Genomic DNA, 25,403 nt, shown 5'->3' on the forward strand with positions numbered 1-25,403 from the left:
AAATATCCATTATACAGAACTGTATATATAAAAAAAAAATCAAAAAAATAAACTACATGTCCCAGATTGCGTTTGGGCGCTCTGACTTTCTCCTCCCCTCTTGTCCTCCCACAAGTCAGATGGTTTCGACTAGCTAGTTACCACAGACATAAAGTAAAAATGGGCTTTATCGTACAAATTCATGAAAACAAAAAATAGCTTTTTGGTCTTCGTTTAAGGTTAACTGTGTCATGTTAGGTTTAAAATAACATTTTAAGAAGATAAATTGTAGAAATAGGCGGCCCTTATCACTTTGTGGCTATGGTAACTAACGTTCGTGACGGCCAAGTCAGATCATCCCACTGCGTGAAGTCGTTTGGCAAAGATGTCTGCTACGGATGTAGGCGGTTGTGGACCCGGAGCAGGACCCAGTTCGGGTGCTGGGTCCGGGGCATCAAACCCTCGAAAATTTAGCGAGAAAATAGCTCTACATACCCAACGTCAGGCTGAAGAAACTGCCGCTTTTCAGGAGGTTATGATGGACATCACCTCTACCAGGGTAAGTCGGAGGGGGGAGGCAAGAGAGGAAAGCTGGAGTAAGTACAGGCCCGGGGCTTGTCAAGAGGGTAAACAAAAAAATAAGAACATTATAAACTAATATAACGTTAGCTAGCTAACTCTAGCCAAGAATGAACGTTATCCACGATTTGCCTTTTATCTGTTGGAGTTTGAATGTCTAGTTATTTCACCTAACGTTAACTAGCTAACTACGATGTTGATTGCTATCTTATCTAACTTGTCAAAAGTGTCATGAGAACCAGCTAGCTAGTTAACTAACGTTAGCGTAAATAAACGAGTTAGCTAGCCCTGAGTTAGCCACCTGTGGCTAAATAGTATTTCAATTTCAGTAGCTAACGTTAACTAGTTAGTTACGTTACTTAACGTTAGCTAACTAACTACTTAGCAAGCTAATGTTAACGAGACATTGTAGTTATAAACAACTTTTTAATATATTTTCGTTTCTCCTACATTTACAAACCAAACTACGTAAGAACTGCTGAATTGTGACTGGTTGATAACGTCCGTTACCAGCCATGTTTTGGCATAACGTTAGCTTTTCAATGCTGAGTTAGTTAGCTAGTTTGTCAAATAAGACTGACTGTACATCAAGTGAAGTGGTTCATAGTGGCTGCTGTCAACCAGAACAGATTGCATACTGCAACCAACTCAATTATTTTCCCTCTGGGTTTAACATTCACAAAATGGTGTTTATAGGAACTCCACGGCTGTATTAATTACGCCGATTCTGATGCAAGCCGTTTACTCCAAACATTTTTTTTTAACGAAAACGAGAGTTTCTATTGGACAAATTCCGGTAGGTCTTCCCCCGCTTTTCATCGTTTGCTCTGTTTGTGTACGTTTGGTTCTTAATAAACAGGTTTCCGTTGCAAGACAATGTATACACCCCAGAGTTTATTCTAAGGATCTTTCAATTTGAAGTAAATACGCTTGAACTGATTTTCAAACAGATAAAAATGATTGATTTGGTTATTAATGAATTTATGAAAACCTTTTTTTGAACATTCAATCTTTTAGAAACATGTTAATGCCCACAATTTCCCCCCTCTACGAATAGCCTATACCTTTTGAGGTGAATGTGATGGAGACTGAGACGGAGGAATAGAAAGGAGAAGAGGGCAAATCAAAATCAGTGATTACATTTTTTTTTAACCTTTATTTAACTAGGCAAGTCAGTTAAGAACAAATTCTTATTTATAATGACTGCCAAACCCTGACGAGGCTGGGCCAATTATGCGCTGTCCAATGGGACTCCCAATCATGACCAGATGTGATGCAGCCTAGATTCGAACCAGGGACTGTAGTGATGCAGTGCCTTAGACCGCTGCGCCACTCTGGAGCCCAGACTCACCTTCTCATAAATTGCATTGTTGAGCAGCACATTCAATGGCTCAAGTCTTGGCTCATCCCAACCGCTCATAACACCCTACTTCCTTCATTCACGGTAAATCCCCATTGCCATCTCAACCACGGCCTTTTCTGGGAATTCCGCTGAGTCTTGTCCTTTACAACCTTCCCATCTAATATATAGGGTGGTCCAATCAGCCTAATAGCAAGGCAGGGGCACAGTTACCGGTAAATGGAGACGGAGCATGCTGCGAAACGTGTGTGTGTGTGTGTGTGTGTGTGTGTGTGTGCGCAGGCACGAACTATGCAGTAAGTAGTACAGAATTATGCTGAGACTTCACTTTAAAATGTATGTCAAACAAAAACAATTGATTTCAAAGTTTAACAAACCATGCAATTCTATGCACAATGACTACTTTAAACAATTTACTCAGTAAATTAAAAACATTTACTGGAAAAACTGCGGCAGGTGCAAAGTTTGATAACAGAATTTCGGTAAATTCTCACTCAGTTTTATTCTGTTTCCAGACTTTGTATCTGCACAGTTCATCCTGTAAATGTGCTTTTGTAAAATGTTCAATGGAAATTGTTAAAACTAGTACTTGTGAATAGAGTTCTATGGTTTGTTAAACTTATAAATCAATGTTTTTTTTGTTTGGTATCAATCGGAGTCTGTGCGAATCTGTTACCATGGATTTGCCGACTTCCATTCATTTATTGTATTTATTCATCAGTTTGGTTGTACAGCCTGTATATGTGTGGAGAATTCATATTGTCACCAGTGTGATGAATACTGAAAGCTCTAGCTACTGTAATCCTATTCGCCTGTGGCTAGGCCTATGTAAAAGAGAGGGGATTGAATCTGCAGTAGGGGAAACGGCTTCACCTTCCGCCCCATGGTCGTTGTTATTGCATTTGTTTTGTTGACGAAGTGAAGGTGAGGAGCGTCACCCATCATAGTAAAAATTGTAGCACATACTCTGCTGTTCTATCATTGGTGCAGTGATGTCAGAGGGGAAAGAAACTGTGTTTGTTAACTTCTTTGTTGTAATATCGCAGTTTCACAATTAAGGATTCCAACTTTAATGCTTTTGGGCATTTTTAGGTGGGTTTGTAAAATATGATATAGTAGGTCTATCTAATCTCTATTCTGGAATAGTAGTGGTTCATATTAGTCAATTTCGGAAGGGAACGTTGTAAGAGCAGATTTAATCTTATGTCCTATGAAGACCTTGTCTCAAATTGTTCTGCTGTCATAATATTTTACACTGCCAATGTCACAAAGGTACACAAAGCAGTATTTTCTCACTGTCACCTCGCTGGAAATGTTTTGTCCAACTTGAAATGTATTAGTTAACTCCTGGGTGTTATTATCAATATCCAATATGCTTGTGGGGATGTTGTTGCTTTGTGACTGTTTTCAAAGTTCTTATTTTTCTTAGAAATAATAATTTAGCAGCTTTTCCTCAGTACGTGTGGTTTTCCCTGTGAATGATTGTCCATATATTTTACAATGATGAACTCACTGCCCTCTGTTTTAAAGGTTGAGAGACTGCATGAAAGATGTCAGAGGCAGGACGGCACATTATAACATGTCAAGTTCTTACTCAAAAGAACAAGGTCTGAAAAGACACCAAGATGTTTGCCTGTGTCATTAATGAAAATGGCCAGACAGTGTCTTACTAAAAGAATGGGCCAGCTCATTTCAAACATTCTATTGTGACATAGGACAACCACAGCTTTGCAGGTGATAAAGCACACAACAACAAACTCTTGATGATCTTGTTACCCATTTGATTATCTCAATCCACTGATGTGGCATCTGTCTCTGTGTAGGCTATGCAGCAATCCAGCAGTGAAATATTTCAAGGACACACGTATTGTAGTTTGTCTTACAGAAGACATTAGGTATTCATAAAGTCTCCATTGCCTCTTTGTTCTCCAGATCCAGGCTCAGAAAGTGCGTCTGGCTAGAACCCAGGGCCCGTACTATGGGGGCTCCCTACCCAACGTTAATCAGATCGGCAGGAACCCAGGCGACTTTCAGGTGAGAGAGGCTCACCTTTTTAAAAAAAAATCCCCAGTGTGTGTGTAGGTCCACATTAATATATAGCCTAAAAATCTATCCATACAATCACTTGACACCAATTTAATCACCATGGCATCTCTCCCTCTTCTCTTGCACCCCTCTTTATCCTCTCTCCCTTTCTGTTTCTCTGTTCTTCTACTTGTTCCTCTCATCTTTCCCCCTCTCTTAGGGTTTATTCCACTCTAACCTGGACTCCAGTCGCTCCACACGGCACCACGGCCTGGTAGAGCGGGTCCATAGGGACAGACGCTTCATCTCCCCAGTGCGCCCCTACAGGAGAGTAAGTATCCTTCACAATACCTCTTAGACCAGAGTCTGGGAGGTATTCCACAAAGCACAATCCTGGAGCTAATCTAGAGTTTTGCTCTACTTAGGCAAAGGACTGCTTTGATAATATATTATTTAGTCATTTTCTACGTTGTGCTGACCAAATCCCTGGTTGTAAATCCCTGATTGTGGATGAGAAGAGTAGATTTAGTTGTTGCCTTGACTTGTGTGCTCCTCAGGTGGACAGCTCTCCATACAACTCAGCCTATCTGTCCCCACCTCCGGACACCAGTTGGAGAAGGTAATGTTCTGGAGTGGACGCCAATCTGCAGAGACATGGGTATCCCCAGGGAAGCCTGTTCATTTTTTTATGTATCGTGCTTAGTTGTTTTTCTCTGCAGCATTATAGCTTGCTCTCAAGGTAACCATGCATACTAACGCAATTGGGACTGACTAACAAGACGCCTGATTTTAGCTTTCCTTCATAGCCTCGAATTCAGTTGCTTTTCAGAACTTTTAGTTGTTTAATTTTCTCCACTTGCCTCCATTTTCTGGCATCTGAATACACTTACTCTTTTTTTCTTCAAGTTTTGGAAAGAAACTCCCACCGCTTTTCTCTTGCCAGTCCTCTTCTTTCTTTTCTTTCTTTTCTTTCTTTCTCTGCTAAATGGAAAAGGACATACTCTTTGAGAAAGGGAAGCTGGCTTTGACATGAAATTATGACTCTTACACATCTCCCAACAGTTCCACTTATCTTAATCTCTGCAAAAAGTAAAGGCATGTCGAGTAGACATATACATTTGCTTTGACACATGAATAAAATGAAGGCCGCTCTAAACCAGTGTTTCTCATCCCTGCTCGCTTGGATGCTGCACTTTGGGGAATGGCCTCCATTAATCAGGTGAATGGCGGGAGCTGCTCCTGAAGTTTGTTTATGGTGGAGTCGGCACAAGTCTGTCCGATTCTTTCCAGATCAGCACTGGAGTCTGGAAAGACTGATAAACAGCCTCGTAAGCTCTACTGATGTGAACCAATTGCTGCAAGACTCCATTTTAGCAGAGAATTTAAGAACCTCTTTCATAATAGCCATTCTTACAGAAGCACATGAGCACACACACGCATGAGCGCAAGCTCACTCTTGTGAATGCATACATTTGTGCACATGAGCATGCAGTAACACACACCCACAAATGCACTCAATATTCTCTGTATCCACCAACATGAGTGAAAAGTATCTATGGGATGGGGCCATGTGTTCTGTAGAATGTCAATCTCCCTCTTTTCCTCCCTCTGTCTCTGCATCTCCTATGCTCACGGTTTGTCCCAAGCCTTTTATCTTTACATTTTAAAAAATGTATTATCCTTCTTTGGAGATTAATGGCCATTTTTGTTGTTGATCACGAAAGGAACTGTTCGGGCAACTTCCCAGGAGACAAAAGCCAGTTATTTCGCCTCCCCACCATGGCACTCAACAGGTGAATTCCGCCCTCTCCATCTATCTTCTCTTCTCCCCCTCAACATAGGGCATCAACTTACTGTCCTGGGGAAGACATTAACAGATGATTGTGCCAGTACGAGATGACCATTCAAAGATCTTCCAAGAGCTTGTATATTTTATTTGTTGATCCTTTTTTATATTGAATGAATTTATATTTAAGACTGAGTTCCAACATATCATGGATGGAGTTAGTTTGTGGCTGAGTAGAGGTAAAAGTCAAGTGGTGTATGTGGTTACCGGAGGACTTTTCTAATGAGTCATGGATTGACTTGAGTAGTTTGGAGAATGTGTTTGTGGTTGATGTGGCAATGGAAAGAGACCCCCTGGATATATCTTTCTCCTCTCCTGATGCTTTTCTCTATGCAGGACCAACTCAGACTCTGCCCTCCACACCAGTGTGATGAACCCCCCTGCAGGAGACCCCTTCAGTGCTGGACACACACTCACCCCTCAGGGCAGACTCACAGGTGAGGACTCACTAAAGACTAAAACAAGAGCATATGTTTTTAGTTAACAAATTGGAGTGGGAGTTGACGGTTTGCAACTTAGATAAGTGTCTGCTAAATGACTATATTGTTATAATTGCTTAAGTGTGATTGTGCCTTAAGCCCATTCCCAGTTTGCCCCAGTGCTCTGACTTGTGTCTCTCTGTGCTCCTCCAGGTCAGAGTGAAGGAGAGGGGAGAAGAAGTGAGCCTAAAAGTCCCACTCGCTGTACACTAACAATTCTGTCCTACTTTAAACACACCACAAATAATCTTGACAATTGAAAGAAATCCTTGTGACCAGGAGACAGTGAATTGATTTCCTCAATCATGTTGTTTGTCACCCACAGTGTTTCCGTACCCAGTTCCCCCCATTGAGGAGAACGTTCTGGATCAGGGCATACTGCTCAAGCCCTGGGACACCAAGAAGTTGCCCCTGCTGTCTTCTCGACCCAAGTCCTGTGAAGTTCCCGGTATTAAGTAAGTCCATCCTTCTAAAATGCATCCAAATCATTTCTACAGCTTTTCTCACAGGATAGAATAACTTATGTGGAAATGTCTGTGGCTTTTGAAGTTTGAACACAATTATCTACAGTAATCTGTTTCAGTGGAGACACACGGTTATGAAAGCCTGTGATGTTGTGCATTAATGTAGACCTAATGTAATATGTCGTTGCTGCTTACATTTAATGTAATTTGTTTAATTTAATGTGAATCAGCGATATATGGAGGGGAGTCTGATAGGAGACAGTATTGTCCTATGGCTGGCGTGTGCCCTCAGGTATGACCAATTAATCCATGGCCGATTTTCTGTTAAACACTATCTGTTCAATCTCAGCTCAATCTCCATTTGTTCTCCATTGAAACAGCCATTTGAAATATCTTCCTCCGTTTTCAGCCTCTTGTCTATCCTCCTCTTCTTGGTCATGACTAGCAGTCGGTGTAATCAGGGATGCAGAGGGCTGTTTGACATGACGTTACACTCCCCCGTAGCCTTTCCGTTGCTCATTCTTTTATCTTTCTCTTATAGCTGGGGTTTAGATTGGAATGTGTGGAGTGGACTTTATTTTTCCCTCTCTTTCACTTGCTCTTTATCTCCCATGTCTTTTTTTCCTCTTGTTCTCTCCTCTGTAATTTATTCTCTCGTTTGCTTTCTCCCCTCGGTCTATTCTTCTGTTCTTTTTCTCTCTGTTTTCTCTTTCTTGCTGCGTGTGTCTGGAGGCTGATGTTGGGTGTGAGTCAGTTTAGTTCTTGGACACTGAGGTCACCCTATCTGTCTGAAAATCACACGCACCACAGTGTCTAATTCTTGCCGAATGTGAGAGACCACTGTGGTTTCTCTTGTCTTTCTAAATAGTTTCTCCATCTCCTCCTCCAGTATCTTCCCCTCCCCGGACCAGCACTCCAGCACCCCCCATGCCCCCTCAGCCCTGAACACGGGGGGCTCCCTGCCCGACCTCTCCAGCCTGCACTTCCCGTCGCCGCTGCCCACCCCGCTGGACCCAGACGAGCCGGGCTACCCTTCGTCCCTGAGTGGGGGCAGCAGCACTGGCAACCTGGCCACTACCCTCACCCAGCTGGGTATTAATGCCAGCAACGCCTTCCGCCACTTGCCAGGTACAGAGAGGGGCGGTGGGACAGAGGCTGAAGAGTGTGTGTGCTATTGTATCCCATGTTGATCTTCAGAACCTCTTGCGTGTATGTTCGTGTTTGCTCTCATGCAGGCATGCTAGGAACAATACAACCCTTTCTGTCACACAAGCTAAAATGTATAAGTTGTGAATCAAACAGAGGAAGCTAGTGGGTGTTGGTGCAAGAGGGAGACAGGCCGATATTCATTTAGGTGGGTGCGTGTAAGATTTATTTAGAAAGTGAAACTGGAGGTTAAGTGCAGGGCTGTGCATTCGGAAGAAGTAGCTGTCCTAGGGCCCTAAAAAATCCCTGATGCAGAGAACGTGGACAGAATCAGATAATCTAGACAATAAAATGTAATTCAACAATGTAAAAAAAAATGTATTGAACTTAGTAGGGAGTCAACTAAATGTAGTGAAAATGGATGAATTTGCCCAGGTTTATCATAAGACATGACCAGAATGCATCAGTGATTTGTATTTCCTGCAACTTTCTGAAGAGGCAACGAGAATTCCCCCGTCTGTATATGTGCGGTGCACGCAGTTACCACTTTGTGTAAGCTGTTAGCGATGATGCTAATGAAAACAGTCTTCTGGTAGATGGAAAGACTTTCACAAAAACCTTCTAAATTAAATGTTAACTGCAAAGCCTATGCCTACCTGGCAGAAGGATATCATGATTATTTGCATCAATCCAGTGGGTGTTTGTTTTGCAAAATCTATCATAACAAGAACACAGCTGAACAGCCCTTGCTAGGTGTGCGCTGGATTTAAAAGGGTAACTACACTGAAAAGTTCCCCAAAAAATTCCCAGACCTCAAGTGGTCTCCTTATGTGGTTTAAGCATTGTTGTGGGGAAAACGGAGACCTGGAAAAACTCTATGGAATTTGGGTAAATAAAACTAACTGTAATCGGGCAAGAAATTAAACAGATTTTATATGGCCTAACTGACCTTAGCTGTGTTGAGGTGATTTGGCCGACCACACACTTCAGTCTAGAGGCAAGGCCTAGGGTGCATGTCAATAGTCTGAGGTGGCTTGCTCTTCTCGTCTTGTCTCTTCGTCACTGATGGAATACAGGAGAAAACACAGTATGGTGAAAGCTTACCAGATATTTGCTGTTATTATTCTATTTCTTTCACATCAGTACAAATTAAGGATAGGAGACAATGAAAGGAAACCTAGTTTGACTCTTGAGATGCACCCTGCAGCTCAGGGCCTCTTCAGGGGACTGAGCTAGCGTTATACCTCCTGATATGATCGCCAGGAGACAAACTGTCTCAATACATCTTCAGTCAATTTTGATGTTCGTAGTCTTCTATACTAAACAAAAATATAAAGATTTTAGTTACAGTTCATATAAGGAAACCAGGCAATAGGAATTTATTTCAATCAATGGATTGTACATGACTGAGAGTACAGATATGCATCTGTTCCTCACAGATAGTCCCTTTAAAAAAGGGTTGGGGCGTGTAACAGAACCCAGTCAGTGTCCGGTGTGACCACCATTTCCCACATCTCCTTCGCATAGAGTTGATCAGCCTGTTGATTGTGGCCTGTACAATTTTGTCCCACTCCTTTTCAATGGCAAACAAATTTGTTCGCAAAGTTTGAGAGACATACGCTTTTTGTGCATATGGAACATTTCTGTGATCTTTTATTTCAGCTCATGAAACATGGGACCAAAACTTTACATATTCTTGTCCAGTGTATTATGTACGCATTACCACAACTTTTCACACCAGGACTGAAAATGCGTGTTTTATTTAGCTATATATTCTGATCTGATCTTATTTGTCTTATTTGAACAGGTCTCCTGGCATCTCTTCAGGGCACTCTCAGTAACCCCTCCTTGCAGTCCTCTCTAAGCAACCCCAACATCCAATCATCTCTCAGTAGCCACTCCTTCCCCAACTCCCTCAGCTCCACCTCCTTGCACTCGTCGCTTAGCAACCCGTCCCTGCAGTCCTCCCTTAGTTCCTCCCCCTCCCTTCAGTCTTCCCTCAGCAACCAATCCCTGCACTCCTGCCTCAGCAACTCCTCCCTGAGTGGCCAGTCCCTCCAGACCGCAGCCAGTAACCCTAGTTACAGTAGCGGGTTGGGAGGGTCCGGCTCGTGTGCCTCTTATTCGCCATTGTTAACTAGCCAGGGGCAGTCGCCTCTCAGCACGTCGCCACGGAGACGAGCTCAGCTCTCCCCTCTGATCCTACCCATGGGAGGGGAGTCTCGCCGGCACCACTCCAAACAGTTCTCCCCCACCATCTCTCCTAACTTGTCCTCCATAACACAGGTAATGTCTACCTACGTTCTCCTTTTACCATGACTTAATCACAGGCCAGAATAAGCACTGCCCTGGGGTTGGGCGGTATCCAGATGTTTATACCTTCATGCCGTTCCTGTGCTGCACACAAAACAAATAGATGTCAGGGATCTTGATCCAGCAGGGGATTTGTCTCTGCTATAACCAAGAAGATTGATCTTGCAAGCTAGCCACTTAGTTAGCCAAAAGAGCCTGACTAGATGTTAATTACTTCTCTCTCTGGTTGGAACTATGCTATGCCAGAATGTGGACGCCACGGAGCCGGCGCAAGATATGGCTCGGAAAACGTACCTCAATCCAGGGATGGGAGATGGCGCTGTACTTCTAATTATGATGAATCGAGAAGATTGAAATACTGCTAGTTTAAGTAAACTGCCCTTTTCGTCAGCATGCAAGGGTAGCTAATGCTGTTTTATCTATTAACCTAGTGCACACGTTGACTGTAGGTGTTTATTTAAAAATAACTCAATTGTTTTGATGTATTGAAAATCATGCCATGGGTATTTCAAAAATACCCCAGTATATAGTTTATACTGTATCCAGCTCAAGCCTACATGGCACCATAACATTGGCTGACCTGCATGCCAATTGAGTTTGTATTCCATTTCCAATCAATGTGTTTATCTCCTCCCAGGGCGTCCCTCTGGACACCAGCAAACTGCCCATGGACCAGAGGCTCCCTCCCTACCCCTTCAGCCAACCCCAGCAGCAGCTTCATCAGCCAGGTCCTCCAACATCCCAGCAGGCCTCTCAGGCAGGACAACAGCTCTCCCAGCCGTCCGTGGTACTACAACAACAACAACAACAACAACAACAACAACAGCATCAACACCAACACCATCAGCTGCATTTGCAATACCAGCTGCACCAGCAGCAACGTGCCCAGTCTCAGCAGGCCCTCCAGCAGCTGCACCTGCAGAACTTGCGCAATGTCCAGAACCAGCAGCAGCAGCATAGGGTGTCAGTCAAAATTGAGAAGCAGGGTGAGCAGGGCCAGAACTCCCAGTGCCTGCAGACGCAAGACCTCCAGTCGACCCAGCAGCAGCAACAACAACAGGACCAGCAAGACCAACAGCAGCAGATGGAGCAGCAAAGGCAGCAGGGAAGTCTTCCCCAGCTGCAGCACATCAGCCACTCCCTGGCCACAGACCTGGGCCTCTACAACGTGAGTGGAGTCAAATGCCAGCCCATACACACAACACACTCCTGCCAATTGGCCGAATAAAGCCACAATTTCCTCTGTCCTCCTACTATCGGTCCGTCACGGTTAACCTACCTCACCACTCTGGGACAGAGGGGCATGACAGCCAGCGTGGGCTGATGTCTTTGTAAACGCATGGTTTTAAAGCAAGCGCAATGTTGTGATAGAAACTGAGGTCAACTAGAATGATAAATATTGTATATTTATATAATCAGCTGATTTATTTATACATTTGGCCATGCAAATTAGTGTGACATCCTCAAGTATCAAATAGTATAATATCTTTATCTCTTTACATGTGACACATTACACATTATCCCATTACATGGGATATACAGTACCAGTCAAAAGTTTGGATTTTTTCTTCATTTGTACTATTTTCTACATTGTAGAATAAAAATTGTAAACAAATCGAAATCTATTTTATATTTAAGATTCTTCAAAGTAGCCACCCTTTGCCTTGATGACAGCTTTGCACACTCTTGACATTCTCTCAACCAGATTCATGAATGCATTTCAATTTGTTAAAAGTGAATTTGTGGAATTTCTTTTCTTAATGCATTTGAGCCAATCAGTTGTGTTGTGACATGGTAGGGATGGTATACAGAAGATAGCCCTATCTGGTAAAAGACCAAGTCCATATTATGGCAAGAACAGCTAGTAAGCAAAGAGAAACGACAGTCCATCATTACTTTAAGACATGAAGGTCAGTCAATATGGTACATTTCAAGAACTTTTAAAGTTTCTTCAAGTGCAGTCATAAAAAACGTCAAGCTTTATGATGAAACTGGCTCTCATGAGGACTGCCACAGGAAAGGAAGACTCAGAGTTACCTCTGCTGCAGAGGATACTAAAGGACATCAATAATAAGAAGAGACTTGCTTGGGCCAAGAAACACGAGCAATGGACAATAGACCGGTGGAAATCTACTTGGGTCTGATGTGTCCAAATCTGAGATTCCTATGTCTTTGTGGGACGCAGAGTAGGTGGAAAGATTCTCTGCATGTGTGGTTCACACCGTGAAGCATGGAGGAGGAGGTGTGATGGTGTGGGGGTGCTTTGTTGGTGACACTGTCTGTGATTTTAGAAAACAAGGCACACTTAACCAGCATGGCTACCACAGCATTCTGCAGCAATATGCCATCCCATCTGGTTTGCACTTGGGAAAAGGGGATATCTTGTGAGTTGTAAAACTAAATGCATTCAACCGAAAATGTGTCTTCCGCATTTAACCCAACCCCTCAATCAGAGATGTGCGGGGTGGCTGCCATAACCGACATCCATGTCTTCGGTGCCCGGTGAACAGTGGGGTTAACTGCCTTGCTCAGTGCCAGAACGACAGATTTTTACCTTGTCAACTCAGGCTTAGTGGGACTATCATTTGTTTTTCAACAGTACAGTGACCCAAAACACACCTCCAGGCTGTGTAAGATATATATTTCACCACAAAGGAGAGAGATGGAGTGCTGCACCAGATGATCTGGCCTCTACAATCACCCAAACTCAACCCAATTGAGATGGTTTGGAATGAGTTAGACCGCTGAATGAAGGAAAAGAAGCCAACAAGTGCTCAGCACACAGTTGAAGTCGGAAGTTTACATACACCTTAGACAAATACATTTAAACTCAGTTTCACAATTCCTGACATTTAATCCAGGAAAAAAATCCCTGTTTTAGGTCAGTTAGGATCACCACTTTATTTTAATAATGTGAAATGTCCGAATAATAGTAGAGATTTATTTCAGCTTTTATTTCCTTCATCACATTCCCAGTTACACAACAAATGTTCCTTTTGTTCCATAAAGATTATTTTTAGAACCAAAATACCTCTGTTTGTTTGTCGCGTTAGGTTCAGAAATCCACAGGAAAGAGTGGTCACGACAACGCAGACACAAATTCCAAATAGTTTCCATAATGTCCACAAACATGTCAAACGTTTTTTATAATCATTCCTCAGGTTGTTTTTAAAATATATAATCGATAATATATAAACCGCAAATGTCTTTCACAGTAGGAGAGGGGAAAACAATGGGTGTCCAAATTCTGTTGCACGAGCAAAACTCATGTGACCACTTGATGTGATGTTATCGTTCTGGCTCATTTTTCAAAATAAAAGCCTGAAACTATGTCTGAAGACTTGACACCTTGAGGACGCTATAGGAATAGGAATCTGGTTCATATCCCTTTAAAACCAGCAAAGGGAGGCTATGGAACATGGAGTTTTCAAAATAGAAGCCACTTCCTGTTTTGATTTTCCTCAGGGTTTCGCCTGCAATATCAGTTCTGTTATACTCAGACAATATTTTGACAGTTTTGGAAACTTTAGTGTTTTCCAATACTACTAATAATATGCATATACAGTGCCTTGCGAAAGTATTCGGCCCCCTTGAACTTTGACCTTTTGCCACATTTCAGGCTTCAAACATAAAGATATAAAAACTGTATTTTTTTGTGAAGAATCAACAACAAGTGGGACACAATCATGAAGTGGAATGACATTTATTGGATATTTCCAATATTTCTTTTTTAACAAATCAAAAACTGAAAAATTGGGCGTGCAAAATTATTCAGCCCCCTTAAGTTAATACTTTAGAGCCACCTTTTGCTGCGATGACAGCTGTAAGTCGCTTGGGGTATGTCTCTATCAGTATTGCACATCGAGAGACTGAAATTCTTTCCAATTCCTCCTTGCAAAACAGCTCGAGCTCAGTGAGGTTGGATGGAGAGCATTTGTGAACAGCAGTTTTCAATTATTTCCACAGATTCTCGATTGGATTCAGGTCTGGACTTTGACTTGGCCATTCTAACACCTGGATATGTTTATTTTTTAACCATTCCATTGTAGATTTTGCTTTATGTTTTGGATCATTGTCTTGTTGGAAGACAAATCTCCGTCCCAGTCTCAGGTCTTTTGCAGACTCCATCAGGTTTTCTTCCAGAATGGTCCTGTATTTGGCTTCATCCATGATGCCACCACCATGTTTGACAGTGGGGATGATGTGTTCAGGGTGATGAGCTGTGTTGCTTTTACGCCAAACATAACGTTTTGCATTGTTGCCAAAAAAAATTTGGTGTCATCTTACCAGAGCACCTTCTTCCACATGTTTGGTGTGTCTCCCAGGTGGCTTGTGGCAAACTTTAAACGACACTTTTTATGGATATCTTTAAGAAATGGCTTTCTTCTTGCCACTCTTCCATAAAGGCCAGATCTCTGCAGTTCATCCAGAGTGATCATGGGCCTCTTGGCTGCATCTCTGATCAGTCTTCTCCTTGTATGAGCTGAAAGTTTAGAGCTTGGGAAATCTTTTTGTATCCAAATCCGGCTTTAAACTTCTTCACAACATTATCTCGGACCTGCCTGGTGTGTTCCTTGATCTTCATGATGCTCTCTGCGCTTTTAACGGACCTCTGAGACTATCACATTGCAGGTGCATTTATACGGAGACTTGATTACACACAGGTGGATTGTATTTATCATCATTAGTCATTTAGGTCAACATTGGATCATTCAGAGATCCTCACTGAACTTCTGGAGAGAGTTTGCTGCACTGAAAGTAAAGGGGCTGAATAATTTTGCACGCCCAATTTTTCCGTTTTTGATTTGTTAAAGTTTGAAATATCCAATAAATGTCGTTCCACTTCATGATTGTGTCCCACGTGTTGTTGATTCTTCACAAAAAAATACAGTTTTATATATTTATGTTTGAAGCCTGAAATGTGGCAAAAGGTCGCAAAGTTCAAGGGGGCCGAATACTTTCAAGGCACTGTATTAGCATCTGAGACTGAGGAGCTGGCCGTTTTACAATGGGCACCTTTTCATCCAAGCTACTCAATACTGCCCCTGAAGCCATAAAAAGTTAACTTGGGTCAAACTTTTCGGGTAGCCTTCCACAAGCTTCCCACAATAAGTTGGGTGAATTTTGGCCCATTCCTCCTGACAGCTGGTGTAACTGAGTCTGGTTTGTAGGCCTCCTTGCTCGCACATGCTTTTTCAGTTCTGCCCACACATATTTTCTATAAGATTGAGGTCAGGGATTTTTGATGGCCACTCCAATACCTTGACTTTGTTGTCCTTAAGACATTTTGCCACAACTTTGGAAGTTTTCTTGGGGACATTGTCCATTTGGAAGACCCATTTGCGACCAAGCTTTAACTTCACAGTAGGAGAGGGGAAAACAATGGCTGTCCAAATTCTGTTGCACGAGCAAAACTCATGTGACTACTTGACGCGATGTAGACCTCTACTGATGTCTTGAGGTGTTGTTTCAATATATCCACATACTTTTCCTACCTCATGATGCCATCTATTTTGTGAAGTGCACCAGTCCCTCCTGCAACAAAGCACCCCCACAACATGATGCTGCCACCCCCGTGCTTTACGGTTGGGATGGTGTTCTTTGGCTTGCAAGCCTCTCCCTTTTTCCTCCAAACATAACGATGGTCATTATGGCCAAACAGTTCTATTTTTGTTTCATCAGACCAGAGGACATTTATCCAAAAAGTACGATCTTTGTCCCCATGTGCAGTTGCAAACCATAGTCTGGCATTTTTATGGCGGTTTTGGAGCAGTGGCTTCTTCCTTGCTGAGCAGCCTTTCAGGTTTTGTCGATATAGGGCTCGTTTTACTGTGGATATAGATACTTTTGTACCGGTTTCCTCCAGCATCTTGACAATGTCCTTTTGCTGTTTTTCTGGGATTGATTTGCACTTTTCGTACCAAAGTACGTTCATTTCTAGGAGACAGAACGCATCTCCTTCCTGAGCGGTATGACTGCTGCGTGGTCCCATGCTGTTTATACTTGCATACTATTGTTTGTATAGATGAACATGGGAACCGTCAGGCATTTGGAAATTGCTCCCAAGGATGAATCAGACTTGTGGAGGTCTACAATTATTTTTGAGGTCTTGGCTGATTTATTTTTATTTTTTCCATGATGTCAAGCAAAGAGGCACTGAGTTTGAAGGTAGGCCTTGAAATACATCTACAGGTACACCTCCAATTGACTCAAATGATGTCAATTAGCCTATCAGACGCTTCTAAAGCCATTACATAATTTTCTGGGATTTTCCAAGCTGTTTAAAGGCACAGTCAACTTCTGACCCACTGGAATTGTGATACAGTGAATTATATGTGAAATCTGTCTGTAAACAATTGTTGGAAAAATTACTTGTCATGCACAAAGTAGATGTCCTAACCGACTTGCCAAAACTATAGTTTGTTAATAAGACATTTGTGGAGCGGTTGAAACACTTAAGTTGGAGTCAATAAAACTTATTTATGTAAACTTCCGACTTCAACTGTATGTGGGAACTCCTTCCAGACTGTTGGAAAAACATTCCAGGAAAACCTCATGAAGCTGTTTGAGAGAATACAAAGCTGTCATCAAGGCAAAGGGTGGCTACTTTGAAGAATCTCAAATATAAAATCTATTTTCATTTAACACTTTTTTTGGTTACTACATGATTTCTTATTTCATAGTTTTGTGTTCACTGTCTACAATGCAGAAAATAGTTAAAAATATTTAAAAAAACATGAATGAGTAGGTGTTCTAAAAATAAATAGACTGGTACTGTATTTATTCAACAGAACTTGGGCTATTCAGGAGGCCTTATTATAACCTCGGCTCAATAATTTCCTTCTTGATGCTTCACATTTCCTGGACCTGTATAGTTTCTCAATACATTTCCAATGCTCACTCAAGTCGGCTCCATAACTAGCCACTGGAGATTGTTTCACAACTTCCTTCTGACAGATGATGTCATTGAACATGCGCACAAGTTTATTTCGCTGCTGGGTGAAACTTGAGAGGGGACGCTGATGTCATGCCCAAGTGAGGTGAAATGGATCCTGGGCTCTGTTGTTGAATGGCTCTATTAATAGCAGTCCAGAGAGCAGACTATCTTTGTGTGCTGGGGGGTTGTGACATTGGCACCACAGTGAAATTGGCCTGTAGGATGTAGCATCAATGAAGCCCCACTTCATTACTACAATACATATTGTAGGTGATGTTACCTAACAACTTGTGCTTCTACACCTGCATTGCTTGCTGTTTGGGGTTTTAGGCTGGGTTTCTGTACAGCACTTTGAGATATCAGCTGATGTACGAAGGGCTATATAAATACATTTGATTTGATTTTGATTTGATATGTCGTGTTCTGTCTTTACACTAAAGTACCTGTGTTTTGTGTTGTAGGACACATTACTGTTAAACTCTCTGTTGAATGATCCCTACCTGGGCCTGCAGATCGCCTCCAGACAGAACCAGCAGGTATACTATTTCTGCAGACAATTTATTTCTCTCTGGCTCATATTTATATTGACTACTGGACCTCTGCTTTCATTGGTGAGTTCTGTTATACTGTATTTGTTTGCCTGAGTTTACGTTTGGTGTTTTGTTCCCGTCTCAGTTCAACATGGAGACTCCAGGAGACAGCCTGTCATTCAACCATGGTGGCTTGGGCTGTGGGAGTGGTGGAAAGGACCAGGAGGAATCCTACCACTCCAACCATGGCTTCCTGGAGCTCCACGATTCAGGGGATAGGCAGCACCTTAACAACCAGAACTTTGGGGGAGAGGGATGCCACAACGTCCCTAACATCATCCTCACAGGTGAGATATGGGCTACCACTTCGGCTATTTCTCCCTTGAAGGAGAGGAATACTTTCCTACAACTAACACTAATGTGTGTGGCTCAGTGGGTAGAGTATGGCACTTACAATGTCACGGGTTGTGGATTCGGTTCCTGCTGGGGCCACCCATTCGAAAATGTATGCGCACATGACTGTAAGTCCCTTTGGATAAAAGCGTCTGCTAAATGGAACATTTATTATTATGTATTACTAGCCCTCTTTTCTTTCTTCACCAGGAGACAGTTCATTGGGCCTCTCCAAGGAGATCGCCAGCGCACTGTCCCACGTGCCAGGGTTTGAGATGGACTCCTTTGCCCTGGATGACCCCCTCAGGATGGACCCTCTGGCCCTTGAAGGGCTGGGCATGCTGGATGGGGACCTCATGCTGACCGACCCCGCCGTGGAAGACTCCTTCCGCTCCGACCGCCTCAAATGACCCCCCGGCCTGGAGTGGATACTGAGGAGTGCGGAGGGAAGGGGCTTGGAACAACCCCGGGCTGAAGCAGAACAGGTGGGGTTGAGCCCTGCTTTGCTTCCCCCTCCTTGGCGATTGACCCAACCACAGCATCTGTGAATACGAGGTCAGGTGGGAGTTTTTGGACAGTCTAGTGCAGGGTTCTCTGACTGGTCCTGGAGAGAAACTGGGGAGCAGGCTTTTGATCCACCATAGTACTAATATACCTGTCAAATAATCAGCTAATCGCAGTCTTCAATCTGGACCTTGATTATTTGAATCGTGTGTGTTAGTCCTGGGCTTGAATAGAATTCTACATGCTCTCCAGGACCAGAGTTGGAGGCACCTGGTCTAGTGGGGACGTCTCCACATGCTTTTTGTGGTGATGTGGTGGTGGGGAAGGTTGGAGGACAGGACTGACATGTCAGTGGTGGAGCAAGTTTGTTAAAGGTTCTTTCCGCTGCATCCAGGCATTTATCAAAAACGCACTTATGATGCTAAAGAGAAAAAAAGAAAATATCGGCATTAGCTTGTACCAGTCTTATCTGCATGTAAACAAATGCACTTCGGATAATGCATAAATGCAGGGATCACGCATGAGGTCAGTTACACTTGAAAATGCCGTCTTGAAAACCATACAATATGCATTCTATAAGACAGGACTTTTCCGACTGGTATTTCGGCTTTGGCTGTCGGTGTTCCATCATTCCAACGCCAGTATGGGGAGGCTGGAATATCAGCTATGTTTGCCATCATTCTACTGCAAGAACATACAGTAGATCTGGGGTATTTTCTGGATTACATCAACCCAACCAGAGACTGTTCAACCAATAGTGGCCAATTGACATGTCATTAAGTGTTTCTGTTTTATTTAAGTTTGGTGAAGGTAATTCAATGGCGGACCTTGCTAGCTATTGTTCAGATAGAGTTCAGTGTTTCAACGGACAAAGAGAAGAAAGTGTGTATTTGGAGAGGTGACTTTCTCAGTCCCTTGGGACAAGTTGGCACTTACGGGGCCATTTTAGTGTCTGGACAGCATATTCGTCTGTAAGATTAACACTGTCTGTGTTCTAGACCCAGCTAAATTGACCTTTCTCATTTGACGTCTGTTAACTCGAATCGCCTTGATCGTTCCGAATCTAAAAAATAACTCAATCGATCGTCTAAGGATATTGTCCTCCTATTGAATCAAGTAGTCCTTAGAGTCCATTATCCTGTCTATTAAAAACAACACATAAAATAACATATTTCACTGAACCTATCTGGTATATGTGACAAACATTTGTATGTATTTTTTTTTTATATATGTCCCAACATGGCAGCTGTTGCCATTCTAACCAGCCTGCTTCTATACCATGGAGCTTCTCTGTAAGTTTAAGCCGTGGACCTTTTGCTATGTACCACCTCTGTGTGCCTGCTATCCTGCTAGCTCCCCCTTAGATCTTAGACCTACCCTCTTCTATACATTCCCTTTGAAGCAACTAGGGACTGTTTGTTTTTAAATGTGTACTATTCACAAAGTGTCTGCCTTCCATCAAGAGAATTGGCAATGTTGACATGAAAAAGAAAGAGGAGACAAAAGCCCTCAATACATTTCAATGACATTAGTTGTATGTTTTATCATTGAGTAATTGGGAAATGACAAGGCCAAAACCATGTGAATGCATAGCAACATTTTTGCCATAGTATGTATTGTAACTGTTACTACTATCCTAAGGCCTTGGAGCTTTAGTGTCCGTTTTAGTCAGGTAATCCTAGCCACTGTGATTGACACCTCTAACCCCTCCCACCTGCTGCACCTGTCTTGCCATAGCCAGATTATAGTAACATATTTTTATGTAACAAAGTAGTTATTACTATGAAGTTTTATTTTTTAATTAAAGGTGGTCTTTGTATATAAATGTATAAATAACTGAATATATTTAAGAAGAGAAGCCGTTTGGTTCCGCAACACCCTGAAACCGGTTGCATGATTTGAAAAGCAACATATTCTGAACAATGTAGTCCATTTGCTATGCAAAATGTTCTTGTGCATGTCTTGTGACTGTGGGAGTTGTCAAATACACATTTTCAGATACTATTGTAGCGAAAATACATTTTTTGTAAAATATTTTTTTGCGTTTTTAAATTGTCAATTTGATATTGGTGTCTAAAGACTACTGTAAGTTTGACATTGTGTGGCAGCAACAGGAAGTTAGAGCGCTTGAGATAATATCATTTAACTTTCATAATGACAAAGATGATGGAAATCAGCCCTTCTTTCCAGTGTGGACTGAAAGAGGCCATGTTTGACAGACTTAATAAAACACAAGCTTTGCTACTTGGATATAGAAAGCTGTATGCAACTGTTACATCATAGATTGGTGGTAACATCCATCCTAAAAGGAAGTAGTGCTGTTCTGACGTTGTGCTAACATAGAGTTTAACCCCCTTATTGACAGATATTGAAGTACCTCTAATTACCTGTGTGCTTTATTTCTACCATATTGCTTTTACACTGATCATATGAGCCAAATGCAAATCTGTTTTGACAGGGAGTGGTGGTTGAAGTGGTTTGAGTATCAAACCTATGGAAAAACCTATTCACTACGGCCTCCTATCCAACAGTAATAGTGTGGGTTTGCAAAGTCCCTTTTACCACTGTGAGCCAATGTTGTGCCTTGGTGTATATCTTGCTTCTTACTAGGCTGGTGGTATTGGCAAGCCCACAAGTCGTTTTGAAGAGCCATAATAATGCATTTCCAATTTAGCCATTAATGAGGGGAGGTATAAAAATAAAGTTAGCGTGAAAATCATATTTGAAAGTGTTTCTGCATTGCTTAGTCCTGTGTTCCCTATTTTCTGTGGCATGTTTCCTGTATTTTCTGATTTTGTTTAGTACTGCACTGTGGACCATTCCCAACCAAAACTGAAAATATTATTTTGAAGTGATATTTGAATTGATAGGCTATATAATGGAGATTTGATTGAGGCTTTTTTTAATTGGACTGAAGAGTGGATGAAATGTCTTGTCTGTTTAGAAGGAATCATGTAAGTGTGGGTAGTATATTTTGGATTTGGTCTGAAGGGTATTCTGATGAAGTACCAGTTAATTTCAGTGTCAGCGCTGGCAGTTGACTCGAGAGGTGTGATGATTATATGATCTCCATCTTCACCTGGTGTGAGAACAGACATGAAATGCAGAGAAAGTCATTTTACTGTTATTCTGCACATTGTAATTTGAAAATCCAAGAGCACGCCCGCCATTGGTAGTCCTGCTTGATTAGTCCAGGGTGAAGCATGTTTGCTCTACCAGTTGTTTGATTTCGAATCTGTGACAATGTTACGCAATGCCTCAGAGAAATATAAGTCACTTTTCTTCAGGTTATTATATTTAAATAATATTATTATTTTTTATTTTTTACTAGGCAAGTCAGTTAAGAACAAATTCTTATTTACAATGACGGCCTAACCCGGCCAAACCCTAACGACGCTGGGCCAATTGTGTGCCGCCCTAAGGGACTCCCCATCACGGCCGGTTATGATACAGCCTGGAATCAAACCAGGGTCTGTAGTGACGCCTCAAGCACTGTGATGTAGTGCCTTAGACCGCTGTGCCAATCGGGAGCCCAAAATTATCATGTGTATCCAAAAGCTTGATTATGTACACTGCAGTTTTCTTTTTGCTGCGAAAAGGAGCAATAATTGCTCATGGTTTCCCCTTCTGCATTACTTAGTTATACCAAGTGAATTTGTCTCACATCTTGGCAATTCTTCACAGCTGCAATTTGATGCTTTAGCTGTCATGCCTTTAGAAAGCAATAATAATGTGGTCGTTTTGTAGGCACTAACAGAGCTAGGCTATGGAGAAATTATTTTTGGGTTTGTTTTGATAAACACATCAGGTCTGTGTGGAGAACACAGGCTTGGGAGATCTTATGTTTTGTTCTATGAGATCATCTATCACCAAGTTATTTTTTTTTGTACATTTTGAAGCATTTATGTCATCAAAATAGGCTTCATAATTCATAATGGTTGTGTTCATAGACATATCTCATTGAACAAAACATAGAAAATCATCAAAGCATGTGTTAACCTCGGACCTTATTTTCGGCGTTTATCCCCAAACCACATTCATTTCCTCCATAGGAACGGCTGAACGAACCTGAGGCTTAATTTCCGATTTTTAAGACTACAAGGAGGCTGCGCAAACAATTTAATTGATCTCTCAGCATCTGTGTTATGCAGTAACGTTGTAGTTGAAGAACATGCACGGCAATAACATTGCCAGTAGGGGTTGCTGTTGAACAGTGAAGCTTTGTGTGATCGGGATCAGTCAGATGGCCATATTAATTGCTGTGTTATTGTTCAGTGAATTCTACGGTTGTAGTTAACGTTTTTGCTTCATGTTTAGGGTCAAAACCATATGTATTTTGCGATTTCAGAGTAATTACATTTAAACGTTTATTTTAAACTTGTAATATCCAGGGAACCCATCGATGTTATAAATAATGTTCCTAAACCACTGTGCATCTTAAACCTAACAAAAAAATATTTGTACCTTTTCACATTATTTTACAAAAAATAAAGCATTTTAAAAATCCTGTCAAAGGCTGGTTTATATTGTATTATTATCCGCGTTGTCATAACAGATTCACTGGTCTCCAGTACAGTGACAGCTGCATGCACGCGGGTGTCCACCAAATTGTTTGTACTCACGCAATTTCCTTTCCTCTAGTTTTATAATATTACCACAGCAAACATGTTTTTAAATGCATAACAATAGACTGCAGGGAGTTTCACAAATTAATAACTAGTTTGTATGTATTATTGAAATAGTAGCGCAAGTGTCTGTGTTCTGAAAGCTCTTTCGGTCTGTGGCACTGGAAGTACGACAGTGTTTTAGTTTCCCATCTCGACCGCAGGAGCTGTTTGCAGCTAACCTCCCGACCAGCCAGCAAGAAGCGGACTGATACGACAGACATCTACACTGGCTCTAATTAGAAACCGACTCCATGGTACACACGACCTCCAACATGGACGCTAAATGTCTAAATATGACCTAAGCAGGATGATATCCAAAGTGAGCAATCGGAACTGCCAGCAAGGATTACAAGGTAAATAGATTGCTAGTTAAATAGTGGTAGTGTCCCCACAATATTGTGTTAGCTAGCTAGGAGGCTAAGTAACGTTAGCTAGCTAATGCTTGCAACTGCTTTAGATTAATGGCACCACACACAATTCAGGTATGGTGCGCCAGCGGTGACAACTCAAACTCAAATCCCCTCTCGATTTGTTTTATTCGAAACCCACAATAATCGTTGTTAGCCATTATACCAACGTATCTGTGGCCGTAGTGTTGCGCTAACCGGCTAATGTGCGAAGCGATACAACAGTAACGTTAGTGTGTAACGTCAGGCTATTTCTGGGTGTAACGTTAGGCTATTGTCGTGATCCAATGAGTGGTACCAAGCATTGACCCAAATGTATATGGTACATGTATATGGATTTTAAAGCAATTAAAGGTTGGTAGTTATACTACATCGCCTGATGCTCCCTAGTCCAAAATGTTAAAATATGTCCGCTAGCGCGGACATTAATCAATTTTACGTTGTACTGCGCGTGCATCACGTTTTGTATTGGAACGCATTTCTCTACATTTGCCTTCTCATATACTGTGTTGTCCATTCATGGTACTTTGTGGATTATGAAAATGCATTATGTGCATTTATCGTGTTTCTGCTTGAGTATTCAGCATACATAAATCCTGCAAACGCCTCATATTCCACGATGATTTGGGAATACCAGTTGCGTAGCGCAGTTTCGTGGGCCCCTCAAGGTTCGAGCAATATTTATTCAGAATATTGACCAGGAAGAATATTGACTTCAATCATTGACGGAGCTGACAACAGATACTCAAGACAGGCATACTTGTTAATCTTAACTTTTTGAAACATTTAAAAACTACATTTGTAAAATATAGAAAATGATTCATTTGAAAATACCCTATTCAACCATTCTATCAGATCTTCAGGCATTCTGATGGAATTTGTTTTACGGAGTTGACCAAAATAGTAAATTTTTCGTCTTTATTCAAGTGGTACACACAGACAGTATAAAAAAAAAAATCAACAGTTGCTTTATGATTCTAGAACCTAATAAAGTATAGTGTATTTGAACAAGGAATATGATGTGCATGTCTCAAGCCTTAAATTATTCTTTAATCTGTCTGCTCCCCTTCATCTACATTGATTGAAGTGGATTTAACGAGTGACATCATAGCTTTCACCTGGTCAGTCTGTCATGGAATGTTTTGTACACTCCGTGTATAGTGTCGGTCTCATGGCATGGTCTCACTATCTGTTCCTGATGTTTAAACATTTCTGTGTTACAAACCCCTGTTGTTAAAATAACAATTTGCACATGTCATATTTGTATTTTATTTAACCTTCATTTAACTAGGCAAGTCAGTTAAGAACAAATTCTTATTTACATTGACGGCCTAGGAACAGTGGGTTAACTGACTTGTTCAGGGGCAGAACGACAGATTTTTACCTTGTCAGTTCAGGGATTCAATCTAGCAACCTTTCGGTTACTGGCCCAACGCTCTTACCACTAGGCTACCTGCCGCCCCTGAGCTCAATTTCGACATGCTGTCAGTAATCCTCACCGTCTATTCTTGCCCTTTCATTCCTTACAGATTACTCAATTCCAGACAAAATATAATAAATATGATTTCAACTTGACACACTTAGATTTTCATGTAGGGGAAAATAAGCTGTAGATGTGTGGGCCTACTTTGTTGTGGTGTACTGAGCTGGTATAGAGAAGCACCCTGTCTAAATGTATCTAGATGTTGTGGGCACAGGTTTGGACAGATGGTTCAGACGATACGTTTCTTTACACTCATTTCTAAAATGGAGATTAGCTATTAGCTAAGTAGTA

The 25,403-nt window shown here is 41.8% G+C and overlaps 2 protein-coding genes across 6 annotated transcripts in view; both read left to right on the plus strand.

The window, feature by feature from the left end:
• Positions 1 to 106: 106 nt before the first annotated feature.
• On the plus strand, positions 107 to 23,069 carry LOC118367608 (CREB-regulated transcription coactivator 2-like). 4 transcript variants are annotated; one of them, XM_035751197.2, is made up of 14 exons: positions 107 to 538; positions 3,851 to 3,952; positions 4,164 to 4,274; positions 4,501 to 4,562; positions 5,668 to 5,736; positions 6,126 to 6,226; positions 6,422 to 6,472; positions 6,594 to 6,723; positions 7,622 to 7,860; positions 9,686 to 10,164; positions 10,829 to 11,359; positions 17,590 to 17,664; positions 17,804 to 18,005; positions 18,262 to 23,069. In XM_035751197.2, the coding sequence occupies exons 1-14, from the start codon at positions 365 to 367 to the stop codon at positions 18,459 to 18,461; spliced, it is 2,526 nt and encodes an 841-aa protein (XP_035607090.1). In that variant the 5' UTR covers positions 107 to 364; the 3' UTR covers positions 18,462 to 23,069. The 4 variants fall into 4 exon arrangements, with proteins under 4 accessions (XP_035607090.1, XP_035607091.1, XP_052350390.1 ...); XM_035751198.2 differs by having other exon boundaries at positions 109 to 538; positions 6,422 to 6,448; XM_052494430.1 differs by lacking the exon at positions 107 to 538 and adding an exon at positions 1,274 to 1,354.
• Positions 23,070 to 23,132: 63 nt separating this feature from the next.
• The window catches only part of LOC118367617 (DENN domain-containing protein 4B-like), a 37,847-nt gene continuing 35,576 nt past the window's right edge, over positions 23,133 to 25,403 (plus strand). Inside the window, exon 1 of one of the 2 annotated variants that reach the window (XM_052494433.1) lies at positions 23,133 to 23,575. The gene's annotated coding sequence lies outside the window, so the exon portion shown is untranslated. The remainder of the gene's footprint in view (positions 23,576 to 25,403) is intronic. The other variant, XM_052494434.1, reaches the window with a different exon arrangement.

The sequence above is a fragment of the Oncorhynchus keta genome, chromosome 34, assembly GCF_023373465.1.
Source record: "Oncorhynchus keta strain PuntledgeMale-10-30-2019 chromosome 34, Oket_V2, whole genome shotgun sequence".
Classification (NCBI taxonomy): domain Eukaryota; kingdom Metazoa; phylum Chordata; class Actinopteri; order Salmoniformes; family Salmonidae; genus Oncorhynchus; species Oncorhynchus keta.

What these genes read in the sequence shown, in the direction of transcription:
- LOC118367608 (XM_035751197.2), top strand. Translation starts at nt 365, where the DNA reads ATGTCTGCTACGGATGTAGGCGGTTGTGGACCCGGAGCAGGACCCAGT. An exon ending in TGTGAAGTTCCCGGTATTAA is followed by an intron (nt 6,724 to 7,621) that starts GTAAGTCCATCC and finishes CTCCTCCTCCAG; the next exon opens with TATCTTCCCCTCCCCGGACC. An exon ending in ACTTGTCCTCCATAACACAG is followed by an intron (nt 10,165 to 10,828) that starts GTAATGTCTACC and finishes ATCTCCTCCCAG; the next exon opens with GGCGTCCCTCTGGACACCAG.